General features: G+C 50.5%; 2 protein-coding genes across 2 annotated transcripts; one reads left to right on the forward strand and one right to left on the reverse strand.

The window, feature by feature from the left end:
* Positions 1 to 2,115, forward strand: GPR182 (G protein-coupled receptor 182). Its single transcript, XM_029206029.1, has 2 exons — positions 1 to 135; positions 552 to 2,115. The coding sequence occupies exons 1-2, from the start codon at positions 1 to 3 to the stop codon at positions 1,851 to 1,853; spliced, it is 1,437 nt and encodes a 478-aa protein (XP_029061862.1). The 3' UTR covers positions 1,854 to 2,115.
* Positions 2,116 to 4,278: 2,163 nt separating this feature from the next.
* ZBTB39 (zinc finger and BTB domain containing 39) lies at positions 4,279 to 12,071 on the reverse strand. The gene is made up of 2 exons (XM_029206645.1): positions 11,923 to 12,071; positions 4,279 to 10,381 (listed from the first exon to the last, which is right to left on the reverse strand). Exon 2 carries the CDS (start codon positions 10,335 to 10,337, stop codon positions 8,202 to 8,204), a length of 2,136 nt encoding a protein of 711 aa, XP_029062478.1. The 5' UTR covers positions 10,338 to 10,381; positions 11,923 to 12,071; the 3' UTR covers positions 4,279 to 8,201.
* Positions 12,072 to 17,894: the final 5,823 nt, after the last annotated feature.

Here is a 17,894-nt window from a genome sequence, read left to right on the forward strand (position 1 = left end):
ATGAGAAGGGCGGCCCTGAAGCCCGCAGCAAAGCCAGCCCCACGGCCACGGTCCCTCCAGCCTCCCCGCAGCTCCACAGCAGTCCAGACCTGCCGGCCCTCCAGGACCGGAGGTGCTCCCAACAGGGAAACTCAGGTGAGTGCTGCCCTCTCTCAGGGAAGAAGGCAGTGGAGTTTGGAGACGATTGACTTTCCTGCACGATCCACAGATGTTCCCAGGGATGAACTGGAAGTGTGTGTGTCTGTGTCTGTGTTTGTGTATGTGTGTCCCATACACAAGGCCCAAATAGCAAGACAGAGCAAGAGCCCCTAAGGAAGGCCTGTGTGAAAGGGCCAAAGGGTGAAGCGCCAGGAGAGAAGTGGAGGTTGAGCCCACCTGGGCTGGAGGAGGGCGGGACTGGCCTGGCCGGGGAGAAAGCGTTTGGCCTCTGGTCTCTCCCACCACTGAGACCCCTTAACAATATATTTGTGTTCGTGGGTTAAAGCCGGCAGTGAGTCGTGTGCTATTTATTCACGGTTTGAATGTTATACTTCCCTTTCTTGCCTCTTCAGACGCAGGATCTTTCCCCGAAGCCTCCTGGCCCCTGTGGCCTGCGACCTTGGGAACACCAGGCTGCTTTCGAGGCCTCCTCTCTCTTCCAACCCTCCCTTCTCCCCACTAGGCACTCGCTGGTCCTCATGTCGGCCCCGGGGCCCAGCGTGGCGCCCGCCAGCGAGGCGGGAGAGATCCACAACTGGACGGAACTGCTCCACTTCTTCAACCACACCCTGCCCGAGTGCCACATGGAGCTCAGCGAGAGCACCAAGCGAGTGGCCCTCTTCGTGCTCTACCTGGCTGTCTTCGTGGTCGGGCTGGTGGAGAACCTCCTGGTGATCTGCGTCAACTGGCGCGGGGCGGCCCGCGCAGGGCTGCTGCGCCTCTACGTCCTCAACATGGCCATCGCCGACCTGGGCATCGTCCTGTCCCTGCCCGTGTGGATGCTGGAGGTCACGCTGGACTACACCTGGCTCTGGGGCAGCTTCTCCTGCCGCTTCACTCACTACTTCTACTTTGCCAACATGTACAGCAGCATCTTCTTCCTGGTGTGCCTCAGCATCGACCGCTACGTCACCCTCACCAACGCCTCTCCCTCCTGGCAGCGCCACCAGCATCGAGGGCGGCGGGTCGTGTGCGCCGGGGTCTGGGTCCTCTCGGCCCTCATCCCGCTGCCCGAGGTGGTCCACATCCGGCTGGTGGAGAGCTTTGAGCCCATGTGCCTCTTCATGGCGCCCTTTGAAACGTACAGCACATGGGCCCTGGCGGTGGCCCTGTCCACCACCGTCCTGGGCTTCCTGCTGCCCTTCCCTCTCATTGCGGTCTTCAACGTGCTGACGGCCTGCCGGCTTCGGCGGGCAGGACAGCCTGAGGGCCGGCGCCACTGCCTGCTGGTGTGTGCCTACATTGCCGTCTTTGTCACCTGCTGGCTGCCCTACCATGTGACCCTGCTGCTGACCACACTGCACGGGACCCACATCTCCCTCCACTGCTATCTGGCCCACCTGCTCTACTTCTTCTACGACATCATTGACTGCTTCTCCATGCTCCACTGCGTCGTCAACCCCATCCTGTACAACTTTCTCAGCCCGAGCTTCCGGGGCCGGCTGCTCAACGCTGTGGTCCATTACCTTCCCAAGGTCCAGGCCAGGGAAGGCAGACATGCTTCCTCCTCCTCCTCCTCCACCCAGCATTCCATCGTCATCACCAAGGAGGGCAGCCAGCCCCCTGCAGCCAGCCCCCGCCACGACCCAAGCCTGAACTTCCAGGCAGCAGACACCCCACCCACCTCTGCTCCTCGGGCTCTTACAGCCAGCTGAGGAAGATTCCAGTCTCCTCTACCAGCCAAGTAGAAAGCTGGAAGTGTAGGTGAGAGATTGGGGGGGGTGGGGGGGCAGGGGGAGAGGGTCAGAGCCCTCATGGCCGAATTTTGAGTATGTCTTAAAATATTGAAGTCGGGGGATGGGGTGGGAGGCAGGGAGGGAGAGGGAACGGGTCCTTGGCGTTGTACCATTCGACACGGTCCCTGTGCCGAAGGGAGACACGCAGGGGAAAAGGAGAAATAAAGAATAGAGACAGACATGACTCTGGATCTCTGAAAAAGTCTGCACTGCAAGCTGGGACTGGGAAGGGAGCTGAAGCTAAAGAGATGCTCAGCAGAAACCAGATGCACCCGTTTCAGAAACCACCCTGGCCGGAAAGAGTGAGCTCCACAGGAACCCCACACAACTTTCCTTTTGTGTTTGTGCTTGTTGATCTCCTAGCACACATGTAGGCTACAGGGACAAGAGGCCAGAGGCCAAGGAGCCAGGAGGCCTCAGGAGGCTGTTTCCTAGCAGTGCATCCTCAGTGTGATGATAAATGGAGGGGGTGGGCGGTGGGGACAGCAGGGGCGGGGTGAAGCTGAGGTCTGAGACAGGCACCCTGCAGCTGGGCCAGCTCGAGGATTCTCCACCCCCGCCATGCAGGAAAGGGCTCCATTTCCTTGCTGATACTCTCCCCTTTGTCCATCCTGATCCCCTCCCCCCAAAGCAGAGGAGCTGTCCCAGAGTCCACGCTCCCCGTAGCCCATCTTCCCCCAGCTCTGGGTCTAGCAGGTTTCCAGACTTCTACCCTCAGTCCCTCCCTTTCTCTCCAGATCATAGGAAAATATCAAGACATCCACTCTGGGAGCAGACTTCGGGACAGGCAGCAGCAGGCACTGACAAGTGCTCTGTCCCTCAGCCTTTGCCCCTGCACGGGGTGGGGAGGTGGAAATCTTCCAATTCTGTCACAGGGCAGAGTTCTGGTGTTCTCGTGAGTCAGGTCTCACCCTCAGGCTTCTTTCTTCCTGGCCAAGTCGCCTCATAATTTTCCTGTCCAGCAACTTCTATGAACACTTGTCCTATAGACAGGAAAAGAAGTCCTCTTGTTAACAAGGAGGTCTTCTGGAAAGGGCTCATTTATCAGTTTGGGAAACTAGGACCACGTCCATGAAGCACTCTGACTGAAGTAGAGCCTAAGAGCAGGTCCCAGCCCACCAGTGCCGAGCCCTCGGCCTCTCCATCCTGCCTGTGGAGAACGAAAGGTTTGTGGACACAGTCACTGAGACCTTCTGTCCTGCTCAAGTGCTCAGTATGTCAGGAATGTTTAACTTGGAATAACCACTCGCTGACCTAGAGCACCATCTCCTCTGCACTTAGAAATCTGAGCCTGTATTCACCAGATGCATTAAACATGTGCTCCAGCGGTGTATGAACCCGTTTGTCAGGAGCACAGAGGGAAATCTGTCTAACTTCCCCTGCTCATTGGGCCCAAACCTGAAAAAGGGCCTTTTCTTTTCTTTTTTTTAAGAGTCTTAACTCTTCAAACAGCTGCTTGGTGGCACAGACCTGAAACCTTTTTCAGCCAGGGGAGTTTGGGTTGTGACTTGGCGCTGCAGTAAGGGCTGAACCTAACAATGCACAGAATGCATTAGAAAGACTTTCCTCACTTGTGCCCACATAAAAACCCAGGCCAGATCCAATGCCCTTATCACTGACCCCTCCGACTCAGGGTCCAAAAGTTGTCTCAAGGAAACCCAGTTTTACATCTCTGTCACATCCCAGATTACCTGAGGCCACTTTCCCAACATCTTCTCTTCTCATGGACTCCATTTTGGCAACCAGTGACCACCCTGGCAGCACAAATACTTCCTTAGGGCCTGAGAGGAGAACTCGTGTGCTGACAGCAGCAAGGCCCTCTGCTCTACATTTGCAGAGCACTGATGGGGGCCTGGGCCCAAGCAGTGTGCTCTGAGACCAAATGGACCACATCACACCCTAACTTCTAGAGAGGTCTGTCTCTTCTCTGTGGGGGGACATTTGTTACCAACCTCATGAAATCATGCCGAACCTCCGCCCCCTTCTCTGAATCTGCCTCTCTCCACTCTGACATATCACGTCGTGGTGAATTAAATGGCACTGGCAAGACAATCTGCGGCCAAATCTCTGGTCCAACCAGACATTAGCAGAGTCCCACTGCTCTCTCTGGGCCAACAGAAGATTCCCCCAGAGATGGTCCCTCTGAAAAGGTTGGGCCATTGAGTTAATTTTCCACGAAAAGCAGATCAAGTCCGGGGAATTCCAGCTACAGGAAAGGAAAATGTGCACCTGAAAGAATGCTGGCACCTGCTGAGCAGAATACTGCTACTGAAAGGGTGATGGCCCAGATCCTCTCAACCCTGAGGGATGAGCATGATCACAGTAAATGAGAAAAGAATTCCCATTTCAAATTTCCTTTTTTTATTCTAAATAAAAACCACACTTTGTGCCGAACAATGGAATATAAAAGAATCAGATGTACAACGATTTTAGACATCTACTATTTGGGGGAAAAAGTTTACAAAATATACAAAACTTTACAGCAATAGATAGTAAACACTTAAATATTAGGAGGTCAGTACTTATTAATTTAATGGAAGGAGTTAAGACGTCAACAATTTTTCTTGGTTTCAAAAGAGATTTAGCTAGTAGAGGTGGGAGGCGAGGGTGGACTGGACAGGGGAAGGGTGTTAAAGAAACATCCAAGGTAAAAGTTTCCTTTTCATTCTGATGTTAGGTTTACCATGAGTTATCACGTTGAAATCAACGCTGTGTGCCCTGCTTCCTGATTCATTCAGCGCAGGATTTAGGGAAAAGGACACGTGGGGATTCCCACATGGGCAGATTTCTCCACACAGCCCACTTCCATGCCACCAAAATCATGCCCATCTATGAAGGAATTGAAATTCACTTCCTAAATTGAGTAGTCTGGGGACTAGGGCACAGCAGGTGGCCAGAGGAAGAAAATCCACCAGCAGCAAAACCTGACTGGGGAGAAGGTATTTAAGCTCAAAGGTTATCCTAGAGACAAAAGGGTACTGACAGAGCAGAAGAAAGTCAGAAAGAATTTTTATCCATTTCCTGACCCCCCCCACCCCCACCTCCTTTCTTCCCAACTAGCCATGAACTAGAGTGACTCCACTTAAAATTTAGGACCGAATACCAGGGTACAGCGGAGCTCCCCAGCAGGTGCTGTGGCATCAGAGAGCCGCGGGCGGGCCGGAGGAGCAGCAGGATACGGACCCGTCCTCCGGCCACAGCAGCTGTCTACAGTGTGCCGTTAGAGTACCACCGTTTTCCCTTAGGAAAAGAGTTGGGGACGGCCTCGTGTTTGCTTTAATGCTCTAGTCGCCATCTTGAGATTCTTAATAATTTTTAAACAAAGGGCTCTGTAAATTATGTAGCTGGTCCTGAGTACAGAACAAGAAAAAGGGAGAAAAGGGAGAAGAAAAGACATTCAAGGATCAAACAGAACTTTGGAACGATACAGCAGGAGACAGTGCTAAACTGGGCTCCAGGGCAGAGAGGGCAACAAAATCCAAAGAACAGTTGAAAAAATTTTAAATTCAAAATACAATTAATACCTTCCACCAGGTATCCTACAGCACCCTTTGCCACAATATAGTGTTTCAAGTAAAACAGTGCAGAAAAGGGTGAGCTGGTGGCAGAGGCAGCAAACATGACTCCAAACAGAGGAAGGGTTGAGGTGCGAACATGGGGGACACGCAGGGGAACAGGGTTTGGTCAATGAGCCTCATGAGCTACTGACCTGCTACATGTCTGACTGCAACCAGCCGGGCCACCCTGGCTGACCACTTTGCCTCAGGAGGATCAGGGGGTGCAGTTTCTTGTTTAGTGTTTCAGGGGCAAAGTTTCAAGGACCTGCTTTTTGGTTTACTGGCGAAAAGGGAAAACTTCACAGTTTCAGGTTAAGTATACAGACTACCCAGCAACCATGATATCCTCTGTTAAGGAAGAGGGTTTCTCCAGCATATTGATCCATTCTCAGCTACCTGGCTGGGTCCCAGTGAGTATCCCCACTCTCAGATCCGGCCCTTCAAAACTCAGTCCTCACCAACAACCTGGGAGAAACCACTCAGGCTTGAAAAGCTTAGCAGATAAGTGACTGTAGTCTTTTACACACCTTCCTTCTTAATCGTGTAATGGTCAGCGTGGGAAGAAAGGGAGCAGTCAGTCAGGGAAGAAGTGTCAGCACTGCTTTCTGACAAGAATGTCCCAGGGGAACATTTAACTAGTTGGATTCAGACGCTGAAAGGTGGCCACTTGACAAGTCCCTTCATGTAATGGTCACCCCACCAGATAGCCATGCACACAAACTCAGAGGCTTTATCAGTTTAGGGCTGGGGAGAGAGGCAGCAGGTCCAACAGGGACAGAGCTTTGGTTTACTTGCATGTCTTATTATAGCTTCCCAACTTTAGGAAGGATGAGAAAATATGCAAAAAGGTCCTTCATGTGACTAGATCCCCTCAACCCAGTGCCCAACCTACTCAATCAGAGGACGGAAAGGGGATGGAAGGCCTAGGGATTTAACAAGCCTCAACTTTCTAGAATGTACATCCATTACCTAAATGGTTCCCTGGGTCTATTCTGCAAAAGACTATCTGGAGAGAAAGAAAAGAATTTGCTTGTTTAAAGGCTTGACCTGTTCTCCCCTAGTTTTAGCCCCCGTTTCCCAAATATCTGGCCAGTATTGTCCCCTGGAATATGGCTACTTGCTGGGGAGAAGCTCATTTTCCTGAAGTCTCTTATCCAAGAGATGCTGGGTAATATGTACACAAAAACAAAAATAAATAAATATTAATGTCCAAAAAGGCCTTGTGAGTTAACTAAAACCACTTGCTTGTAAAACAGACTGGGGTGCTGCTGAGTCCCACGAGGGGCTGTATCAGGGCCGAGGCCAGGGACCCCCAGAGCTCGCCTGAGCAGGTGAGGTAGTATGGGTTACTGAGGTGCCACCTTGTGAGATGCGAGATCCGAGGGCCCTCTCCCTCAAGCCTTCTTTGGGTAAGACCCCTCAAAAAGGCAACTAAGAACGGAGCCAACCAGCACCCCAGGACTGGGCAGACCCATTCCCGAGTCACCTAGGGAGGGCCTGAACCAGCTGCTGGTCAATAGCGCCCCCTGGTGGCGACACAATGGCAGATCAGGATAAATTCCAGCAGGTCAAAGGGGAGCTGCCAAAGCTCTGGCCCAGTTAGCACAAAGTATTAACAACAGGTTACCTGACTGGGACAGACAGACACACATCCCGCTACAAACCACCAGTTACTCGGGTCCCTTTAATCCTGCAGGGCTCACAGTCCACCACTCCACCTCATGGGGTCTTCTCATCCACGCTATAGGCCAAACACACTTCTAGGTGGGAGACTGGATGTAAATTAAGGCAAGGCTGCTGCTTCAGAGACATCCCCACCTCTCCACCAGGAAACTCAAGGTCGATGGACGTGGCCAGATGACAGAGGATTACATCAAAGCGGCTCCCTGTCCTTTCTGCCCACAGGGAAGGCCTGACGTCCTGGGCCATCACTCCATAAGATTGTGTTTCTTTGGAATTGAGGAGAAAAGAGAAAACCTCCCTTCCTGTCCATCCAGGCTGCCACTTCCGGCAGCACTGCAGGACACCCCTTCTGGCTGGCAAGGATTCATCCCAAAGCCTTCTGACCTAAACAGAACGCTTTGTCCCCAGTTTGGATCTAGCTGCCAAGAGATTTTACTGTCCAATCAGCAGATTCGAGCCATGGAACAAGCAGGACCCTCCATCCCTGACCCCTTTCCCCTGCTGAGGGCTGGGACTGGCACCTGAGGTGAGCTGCCCTGCTGACCAGTCTTTTCTGAATGACCACATTCCCAAAATCTCTCTCATAGCTGGTTGTCCCGGTTGGAGGTCTGGCAGTAATACCCACGGTGAAAACCTCTCTCCACCTCCTCTGTTCAGTGAGGCTGTTGGTTGGATTCTTAGCAGCATAAAACCTATCAGTAAACTAAAACTCGAGCGGCTGGGGAAGAGGATCTAGTTGACACCAACTGCCTGACGAGATCCCAAAACCAGCCTCAAAAGAATCAAAAACACAGCCCTCCATGGGCAAGAACAGGTAAGGAGGTAAACATGATATAGGGCCGTTGTTCTCAAAAACAGTAACAGTGTTCATGTGCTATTTCTTCTTTCTTCTTCTTTCAACACAGGACAGAACAGAACCCCTAGCAAGGCAAAACTGTAACTTCAGCTGGGGAGGGACCAACAGCCATTAGAAAACCAACGTCCTGGCTGCTGCCTGGGAGCTCCCCCTGGCTCTGCTGCGACCCAGTCAGCTGTCCAGGTTCTTTTCGGCCTCTTTGGAATGGATAATGTACATGAAGGTCTGCTCAATGGTGAAGTCAGGCGGGAGGCTGCCTTTGTGCACGCCGACGTGCTTGCTCATGAGGTTAAGGGTGGAGCTGTAGTGGCCACAGACCGTGCAGCGATACATGAGGGCCCCCGAGTGCGTCTTCAGGTGGCATTTGATGGTCGAGCGGCCTCGGAAGAACTTGTGGCACACCTTACACTGGTACGGCTTCTCGCCCGTGTGGATCCGCCGGTGGTAGTTGAACTCACTCGTGTGGGCAAACCTTTTGCCACACACCTTGCAGCTATACTTGCTATTCCCAGGTTGGCCCTGCAGCACCAGCTCCTCATTCAGGAACTCCTCAGCCGGCAGCTTCCGCTTCTGGAGAGCTGGGTGCTGTAGCCCCAAACCAGGCCGTGCGTCAAGGCCACTGTTGCATTTGTGCTGGCTGACGTGGTAGCGATAGGCAGCCTCCGACTTGAAGCTCTGGCTGCACAAGTGACAGTGGAAGAGGGCGTCTTCCAGGCTTTGGTGCACAGCCATGTGCTTCTCCAGGAGAGGCCAGTCCACAAAGCTATTCGCACAGACAGAGCAGGAGAAGACTGAAATACCGAGATGGGAGAGTGTGTGCCACATGAGGCTGCAGAGGTTGAGGTGGCGCTGGTCACAGACGCTGCAGGCCTGGCCCTTCAGGTTCAGATGGTCAAGGATGTGGCCCCGGACCACGTGGAAATCTTTGGCCAATGCCTTCCCGCAGGCAGCACACTGCAGCTCTGCGGAGGCTGCCCCTGAAAAGAGACCCAGCTTCCCAGGCAGGGGGTCGTTGGGGTGGACGATGATGTTGTTCTCAAATATTCCATCCCGTCGGTGGAGGGTCAGCTGCCACTGGGTAAAGAACTTAGTTTCACACATGTCGCAGGAGAAGAGGAAAATACCAATGTGGGACAGAACATGGGTCACCCGGGAGTTTCGGTCCTGGAAGTGGGTCTCACAGACCTTGCAGTTGCCAGTCAGCAGGTCCACATGGTCCCGAGCATGCTGTCGGATCAGTTGAATGTTGGGCTCTAGAACTTTCTTGCATACCTGGCAGGGCATGGCCTTATTCTCTCGGTTGTCACTCTCTCCAAAAGTCAGCTCGTCCTCACTGTCATCACTCAACTCAATCACCTCCTCAGCTGTGCCTATCTCCTCGGTGGGGTCTTCAAACTGCAAGTCATCATCCCCCAGGTCCTCCAGCTGGAGCTCATCCATCTGCCCAAAGCTCGGGTCTTTGGAGTGGTCGCTATTGCTCAGACAGGCGTTGGTCCCAGTGGTGATGTCTATTGCATTGTCGGGGGTGAAGAAACTGTTTTTACTGAAGTCTCCATTGCTCTGGACTTTGTATGGCTGGCAGGACCTTGTGCTGGTTTGGACGCCCATGCTGACAGTGCCTAGGGCTGGCTGGGTCACCACACTGGGAACGGACGTGAATGGAGCAGGGGCATCATGGTCTTCTGTCTTTGGCGGCAGTGGCTGCTGCGGCAGAGGCAGGCTATGGTTAGTGTCACTGGTAACGTTTCTCTCTTCCTCTTTATAGTTTCCTCCAGCATCACTAGGCAACGCATAGTTTCGATCAGGACCAAAGTGCTCCCCCCCACCCCTGAGTTCTCCAAGGGGATGGGCTGGTTCTGCTGAGCTACAGCTCAGGGTACTGGAGTGGCTCTCACTGGTGCTGGTCAGGGGCTTGGCCACAGCAGTGTTCTCCAGGTCAGGAAAGGTGGAGTGACAGGCCCGGAGAAGATCCTCCATACCCAGTCGCTCAGCTACCTCGTAAATGACCCCAACGTTGATCAGGTCCGTGAAGAGCTCTGACGTGTAGACAAAGCTCAGAATCTTCTCAAAGTTGGCGGGGGTGATGAAGTCTACCACATAGGTCCTGGCAGCATCAAGCCCAGTGTTCAGGAAGAGGTTCTGGAAGTAGCCAGCTGCGCAGGCCAGCACGGCTTTGTGGGCTGGGAAGGAGCGGCTCCCCACTACGATGGTGACATCACACATGGTCTCGGAGAGCCGGCACTTGTTGAGTTCCTTCAGCAGGTTGTTGGGGTGGTTGGTGCTTTGCAGTTTGATCCTCATGCCCATCTTAGCAGCTCCTATGACGTTGCCTCCTTATCAGCACGGTTAATCTGTGGACAGCAAAAGGAAAAGGTGGATGGCCAAACACACCCCTGCCGGTGAGGAGTTCTGCAGGACGAAATGCCACCAGTCTGCACGTTTCCAAGCCCTGGGCGGAGAGCAAGAGTGAATGGACAGACACCTGCTCCATTCTGCTCGGGGCAAGGACAGCAAAAGTGACAGGGCAGTGACCTCTCTCCCTGCATACTCCCAAAGACAAGAGTTGTCACAACAAAATCCAAAACTATTGAAAAAAATCTGATGGGTTGGTCTTTAAGAGTAAGAGAAGCTGTAGGCCTGGGTGGACAGAAGCTAGTGCCTTAAAGCCAAGCCAGAAGCATCCTCTCAACACAATCTTATACTTCATTACCAGAGCAACTGGTTCTAATTTTTCTCATATTAAATGCCTAATTTCTTCCTGAATCCAGGCTTTCCTATCTCACTAAGTATATTCTCTTCGCTTATGATGCCAAATGCCATATACATACTTGAACACAATTATCAAGCTCCATTACCTGTTGGGGACAAGATAAGGATGTTCTACCCTTTAGTTTCCTATCATTGCTGTGATCGTTCAGGCCGTAAAAAAATCTCTTGCTTATTCTTGAGTTCCCATCTCTCCCTACCTATGCTACCTGCCTCCCCTCTTGTCTCTCCATAGCCCAGAGCCATTCAGATACTGCTCTATCACATTCTCTGTATGCTGTGGATGAAGTTAAAACACTCAGACACCAGAGAAGTAAGGCAAAGCAGAACACCACTGTGACATTTAATATTACCTAAATATGCTTCAATTTTTCTTCCCACCCTTTTCAGGATTTATGCTTATGTTGACCAGAAATTAGAGATATACCTGATGCCATAAGAAGGCATCTAATTACATAGGTAAGTCCTAAAGGCTTGCTCAGTACCACTTTTTCCCCTTTTTGAGTCCTGCCCGCCAGAAAGAAGACAAACTAGTTGCCTTCTCTCTCGGCCTCACGACTCGCCCTGGGCAACACAGACCCTTTCTTCACCTCACCACATTCGACTAACTCCCAACTTTTTCTGGGGCCCAGGAAGCTTCTGAGCATTGCTGGGTACCAGCCAAGCATCTCCCGGGCCCTGGTGGCCACACATCAGCGGTCAGTAGGTCCGGACACCGGGAAGCCCAAGCGGGCAGTGGGAGGGGACGGATTCGGAACTTCGGAGAAGGCACCCCAACAATCCCGCGGCGCCGCCGTCTCCCCTCTGGAGGGTCGAATCCGAGAGGAAGGGCGTTGAATCTGGCTGGGGGACTCCATCTGGGAGGCATCGAGCACTTCGGTCCCTCCCCAAACAGCGGGGGAATTCCTCAGGGCGACCTCGGGCGGGGGCGGGGGGTGGCGGCGGGGAGCGGGGTCGGATGGGGATCGAGGGGATAGGCGGCGGGGCCGGCCAGGGTCGGCGCGCGGCCGGGGAGGATGGGTCCGGCCGAGGGGAGCGGGCAGGAGGGAGCCAAGCGAGAGCGAGAGAAAGGCCGGGACGGGGGTCGGGCCTCGGCCGGGGCAGCCCTCGGCCGGACCGCGCTTACCCGGCTCCGCGGGGCTCGAGCACCATCGCCGCCGCCGCCTCACACAAAGGCCCCGGCCCGCCGTGCCCGGCCCGACAAGGAGGCGGCGCCGCCGGCCGCGGCCAGACTCTCCATCCGCCGCGCCGCTCGCCGCACCGGCCCGGGCCGCCCCCACCGCCCGGCCCGCAGCGCCCCCCGCCGTCCCGGAGGAGGCAGCGCCCCCCGCCGCTCGGCCGCAGCGCCCCCAGCCGCCCAGGAGGAGGCAGCGCCCCCTCAAGGCGGGGCCGGGCGCGAGGCCAGCGGGCCAAAGCCGCCGAGCCTCCGGCCGCCCTCACCCCTCGCGCCCCCTCCGCTTCCCCGCCCGGCCCTCGCGCTACCTGGGACCCTCGGCCCCACCTCCAACCCCCGCGCGGCCCAGGGACCGCCGCCGCCGGGCCCCGCGGGCAACTGTGAGGACGTTTCCAACACCCCCATCCCCAACCCAGGCCTGGCTTTTCTGAAGCACTGATCCTCCGGATGCAGGACCACTCCCTCCTCGCGCTGGCACCTGGAGAAGTGAAAAACCCTATCCCAGCTCTAAGCTTGAATCGGCTTCCCTGTTCCACATCTCACATTCCCAGAAGTTTACTCTCAGAACGTCTGCTGTTGTAGTTTTACACGAAGTTGTGAGGCTGTTTGATTAATTTACGTCTCCTCCACCAGGCAGTGACCTTCCTGAAGGCAGGGCGCCGTGGTTCTGCACACTACCGCGTCCCTGCGCTTCCCACACGCTTCTGGTTCATATGATAGGTGCTTAACAAAGCCTGTTTGAATGAATGAACAAGTACTTTTGGGTCCCTGGTGGAGAACCCTCTGGAAGTTCACTGTGGACCCTCCTTCCAGCTAGGTGGGCAAATGAAGGAATTCACAGGATCCTACTGCACCTTGGCAGCACAGGCCTGTTCCCGGCAGCTTGTCCTCCCTGGAGGGGAGCAGAACTTGACACCTCGACATATGCCTCTTTGGCATAAGGATTATTTTTAAGAAGCAGCAGACAGGGGAGAAGCTCTGAAAAGTGAGTAGAAGTTACGCTTTTGTAAAAGATATTTACATTTATAAGGGAAATGTCCATTTGCAAGGTACCTCTCTGTACCAGGAAGAGAAGGGTTACTAAATGTCTAGAAACTCTTAGTTTTTCTGGGTATCTCCCATGTATACAGGAAGTATACATGTTGTTAAACTTCTGTTTCTTTTTTCCTTTTAATCTGTCTTTTATTATTTACTCAGCCAGGAACCTCAAAGGGTGAGGGAGAATTATTTTTCCTCCCCTACTTCCTCAACTCGTTTTCAGCTCAGTTTCTCTGCTTCCACCCACCCTTCTCCTTTAGTGCAGCAGTTACCCTCCAAATCTTCTCCCCAGATGCTCCTGCCCAAGAATTGTTATCAAACTGAGACTACTTGAGTTTAACTGAGAGATGTGATCAAAATTTAAGGCATTGGCACCATTACCAGCGATCAGTCTGAAGTTCTCATCACAGCTTTTACTGTGACATTCACAGGTCATGAAGGTTTTTTGGCTGAATCTCTGTGGTATTCACAGGTCACGACTTCAGGCTCACAGTTTTTTAGCTGGTCATATTTTTTATTCCCTTTTTGGTGTTCCAGTCTTAGGGAGATCATTTGCTTGGTGGTTAGCAACTGACAACATGCATTTAAAGCTTTTAAGAGAATACAGGAGGCTTCCTTGGTGGCGCAGTGGTTAAGAATCCGCCTGCCAATGCAGGACACACGGGTTCGAACCCTGGTCCGGGAAGATCCCACGTGCTGCAGAGCAACTAAGCCTGAGCGCCACAACTACTGAGCCTGTGCTCTAGAGCCCGTGAGCCACAACTACTGAAGCCTGTGTGCCTAGAGCCCATGCTCTGCTGCAAGAGAAGCCACTGCAATGAGGAACCTGCACACAGCAAGGAAGAGCAGCCCCCACTCACCGCAACTAGAGAAAGCCTGCGTGCAAGCAACGAACACCCAACACAGCCATAAATAAATGAATTTATTTTTTAAAAAAAGAGAGAGAGAGAATACAGGGCACAAGGAGACTACTATAACGATTATAAGCAGGACAATTCCCAATGTCTAGAGTGCACTTCAGAGCCATGGTCCCCAAGACCCAAAGCAATCAAAATCAAACAAGTCAAAGAAAGACCCCATTAGAGGAGTCACCTTTTTAAGCCAAGTGGCTTGTTCAGTAATCTTATGCAGCTGAGTTTCAACTTCCCCAGAAGTGTTCATTTAGGTACAGTGGGTGGTGGTGGCCATAGCACAGATACCTCCTTGTTCAGCTAAAAGAAAATCAAGAACAACTTTGGCTGGAGAGTCTAAGGATTTTTGTTGGGCAGGCATTAGTTTAGCAGCACATTCAGGAAAATCTTTAAGAGTTAAGGAGAGATTTCTGATCACAACCTCATCTGTACTCACTCCTAACCAGGAGTAGAGGGACCTGCCAAAGGAAGCAAATCCTGAATCACGAAAGCCTCCTGGTAGGTCCTTTCTAATTTGATGATGTAAATTCAGGGAAGTTGACCCAATAAGGTGTCTCAGTTTGTCTGTGAACAGTCAGGGGCACAGTTACATAACCTAAAAGGCATTGCCCAGTTATGCACTAGCCATCCAGGCATTCCTAGGCCCAAGGAGAATGACAACCACCACAGACAAAGATTAATTCTGTCAGGGCACAAACCAGTTCTGCTAAGGTGGCACTATTAATGGTCAGATCAGAGTTTTTATGACAAAACCAGCAGTCTGAAATGTTATCCCCCTTAGCAATGGCCTGGGACATATGGATGATGATGTCATCTTTCCAGACCAATGACAGAGTAAAGGAAAGAAAGAAAAGAAGTAAGGGTTTCAAGTTTAGTTAAAGTAGGAAGTCTTGATCTGATGTCTTGGGTGGAAGAAGTTTACATCAATGTCAGCTACCCCTCTTCTTTGTCAATTTGATTTTGAGGTCTCCAGCTGGTGTGCAGTTCCTAAAATCAGAAGGAGCCCTTTTTAATTAGGAGCTGTGGACCCAACGTTCAAGTTCCTGAAGTTTGGCTGCCATCCGGGTAAGACCTGGTATAGTCCCTTCCAAGGAGTTTCAAGGGCATTCTATTAGTGATTATTAGTGATTATTAGGTTATTAGTGATTCCAAATTAGAAGGGTGGGAGAAAATTGGAAACATTAGTTTGGAGAGTTGTAGCCAGATACTTGAGGAAACTAGAAGAATTCAGGATCTAGTTTAGTTTTCAAGTATATTACAAAACCTCAAAGATAATTAACAGAATTAGAATCTAATATTTACAAAGGTTAAAGCATAATTTTTCTCTCTACAATCACCCCATTTCCCCCCAAATATAACACAACAATTTGTTTGAATTTAACTTGGCCTGATTAGTTACATAAGTGCAACAAGAGTAGTGATTGACCATATAAGCTCTTTTTTAAGACTGCTTTACTAGGAGTTTCAGATTGAACTCTTAAAAGCCTCTGAAGCCAGGAAGCCAAGCCAAGGATTGCCATCAGATTTTACCTGAAAAACCTGTAGTTTGGGTGAATTCTCCTCTTCTCAAGGTCCTGAAAATATCCTGGGGTTCCTGGACCTGCTGGGAAATGACCTTCCTTACTTACATGGTAAGACTGCCAGGAACCCTGTAAGTAGAGTACCAAGCCAATTTTTCCAAGGGGCTTTACTGGCCTTATAAAGTCAACCTTAGTTCCTTAAAGCTACCTAGTCATATCTGAGTCTATGCACATTTCTCTTAACTATGACATTTCAGTCAAAGCCTTGATAATGTAGCCAGCGTTTCTAATTGCATCCTGTTACAAGGAGAGCAGATTTTTATTGGACTTATGCAAATAACTAATCATATTGCCCTGAGAAGAATACTCAAGAGCTTCTGAATTCTGACAGGATCAGGTAGGGAGAAAAAGTACATGTTTCATCTTTGTTTACAAAGGTATATGTTACCAAATTGCTGTAAATCATAGATAGCTTAAGAAAAAAAAGGTTTTCTTAAATTTAGAAAAACAAAACATTAAGGGACCAGCAATGTTGCAAACAAAAAAGTCGTAAAATTTTTAATTCTTCTCCTCAGTTATTCAGTCCCATGTAAGTAATACTTGTTCTGCTTGAATCCAGTTTTTCCATTAGTTCTGGAAATTCTTACCTTGTTCAGTTATATGCTCTTAAAGTTATCATAAACCTGTACTTACCAAAGTCCTTTCCATGAATCTTCTTGAAAATGACGTACTTTTGCAGCTGGTGTTGAAGAATTTGCATAAGGCCTTTAAGAACAATCTCTTTTCCAGTGTTTCCATTGATTACAACTGAACATCAATCCCTGGGGCAGCATTTTGATGATGGACACCTAGGAGGATGTAATAGGGGAGGCCTAGGTGTTGTTCTAGATACCTTTTGTGTTTTTAGTAAGATTTTGCCATTTTTGTAGATATTTATAGCTTCTGGAACCATCGTTCTTAGACATAAAATAGGCAGGTATGCCAGAAGGTGGCATGCTTGACTCTTTGGAGCTTAAGGATCCTGTTATATTTTTAGCTAAGATTTTGGGTCTCTTGGAGCCAAACTAATACCTAAGAGGGATGTGCCACTGGGTTGGAGATTGTGTGGTGTTTTACAAGTGTACCTCATTGCATGGAAATTTTATTGAGGTTGGCATCAATCTAACCCATTCTATGACCAAATTATCCTAACATGGGAGTCTTTTGGTTAGGTGAGCACTCTAACAGTTGTTTTTGTTGTTTTGTTTTATTTTTTTCTAACAGCTTTTAAGTGCTCATCAATTTTTGTAACTTTATGGCTTCCAAGATTCCCATTAACAATAGCCTTTATCTACACTAAGCGAGACAAACAAACATGTGCATCTTAACACACCAGCAGTAACCAAGAGATGTTACTGCAGCTTGGCCAAGGAAAGTCCCTGTGTGCACCACCAATAATTCCCATGGAACTGGGGACTGGAAAAAAGATTGAACCAGCAGACCCCAAACAATGGGGATTGCAGACTGGTTCCAAACAAATATGAAACTGCAGACCAAACCACCAGCAGTTCCCTGTGTGGAATCTGGGTACAAACCAGCAGCTGGGATTTTCTGCTCAAGTGGGGGAATTGTGGTCTGAACCACAATTGGGGGGAATTGGGTTCTGGATGGAATCATCTGGTAGCTCAAGCTGACCTGTGCCAGATTGGAAAGTCAATTAGATCAGGAGCTTGACACAGAGAGTGGAGCTCAGAGCTGAGAGGAACTTACTCATGGTCCTTGGAAACAATGAGAGAGACACAGAACTCAAAAGAGTTTTCAGGGACCATGCCTACGTTTCCCGTTGAGTTGTTAACAAACCCCCTAAAGGTATAGATTAAAGTTTATACTGTTTATACTTGTGATATTGTGATTTATAATAAAAAGTATATATATATATGGTCATTACCCCCATTTCTAGCACAGAACTCCTAAAACACTTGGAATTTCCTAAGTGATGAGAGCCATAAAGATATCTTTTGTTATGCTATCGAGTGACTTTGGGACTGCACCTAAAGATGGGGACTGGTCTCCAGGAGAACCAACTTTATGGTTAAAAGGTTGGAACTTTCATTCCTAAGCCCCTGACCTCCAGGGAGGGAAGAGGGCCTGGAGGTTGAATCAATTATCGTTGGTCAATGGTTTAATCAATCATACCTATGTAATAAAGCTTCCATAAAATCCTAAAGGAACTGGGTTTGGAGAGCTTCCAGGTTGGTGAAAATGTAGAGATTCAAGGAGAGGAGGGTGGCATGCTCAGAGAGAGCATGGAAGCTCCACACCCTGTTCCCCATGCCTTGCCTTATGCCTCTCTTCCATCTGGTGTTCCTAAGGTATATCCTTTTATAATAAACTGGTGATCTAGTGAGTAAACAGGTTTCCTGAGTTCTGTGAACCACACTAGCAAATTAATGGAACTCAAGGAGAGGGTTTTGGG

The sequence above is a fragment of the Monodon monoceros genome, unplaced genomic scaffold, assembly GCF_005190385.1.
Source record: "Monodon monoceros isolate NGI ecotype Baffin Bay Population unplaced genomic scaffold, NGI_Narwhal_1 Super_Scaffold_6, whole genome shotgun sequence".
Classification (NCBI taxonomy): domain Eukaryota; kingdom Metazoa; phylum Chordata; class Mammalia; order Artiodactyla; family Monodontidae; genus Monodon; species Monodon monoceros.

What these genes read in the sequence shown, in the direction of transcription:
- GPR182 (XM_029206029.1), top strand. Translation starts at nt 1, where the DNA reads ATGAGAAGGGCGGCCCTGAAGCCCGCAGCAAAGCCAGCCCCACGGCCA. An exon ending in CTCCCAACAGGGAAACTCAG is followed by an intron (nt 136 to 551) that starts GTGAGTGCTGCC and finishes TTGCCTCTTCAG; the next exon opens with ACGCAGGATCTTTCCCCGAA.
- ZBTB39 (XM_029206645.1), bottom strand. Translation starts at nt 10,337, where the DNA reads ATGGGCATGAGGATCAAACTGCAAAGCACCAACCACCCCAACAACCTG.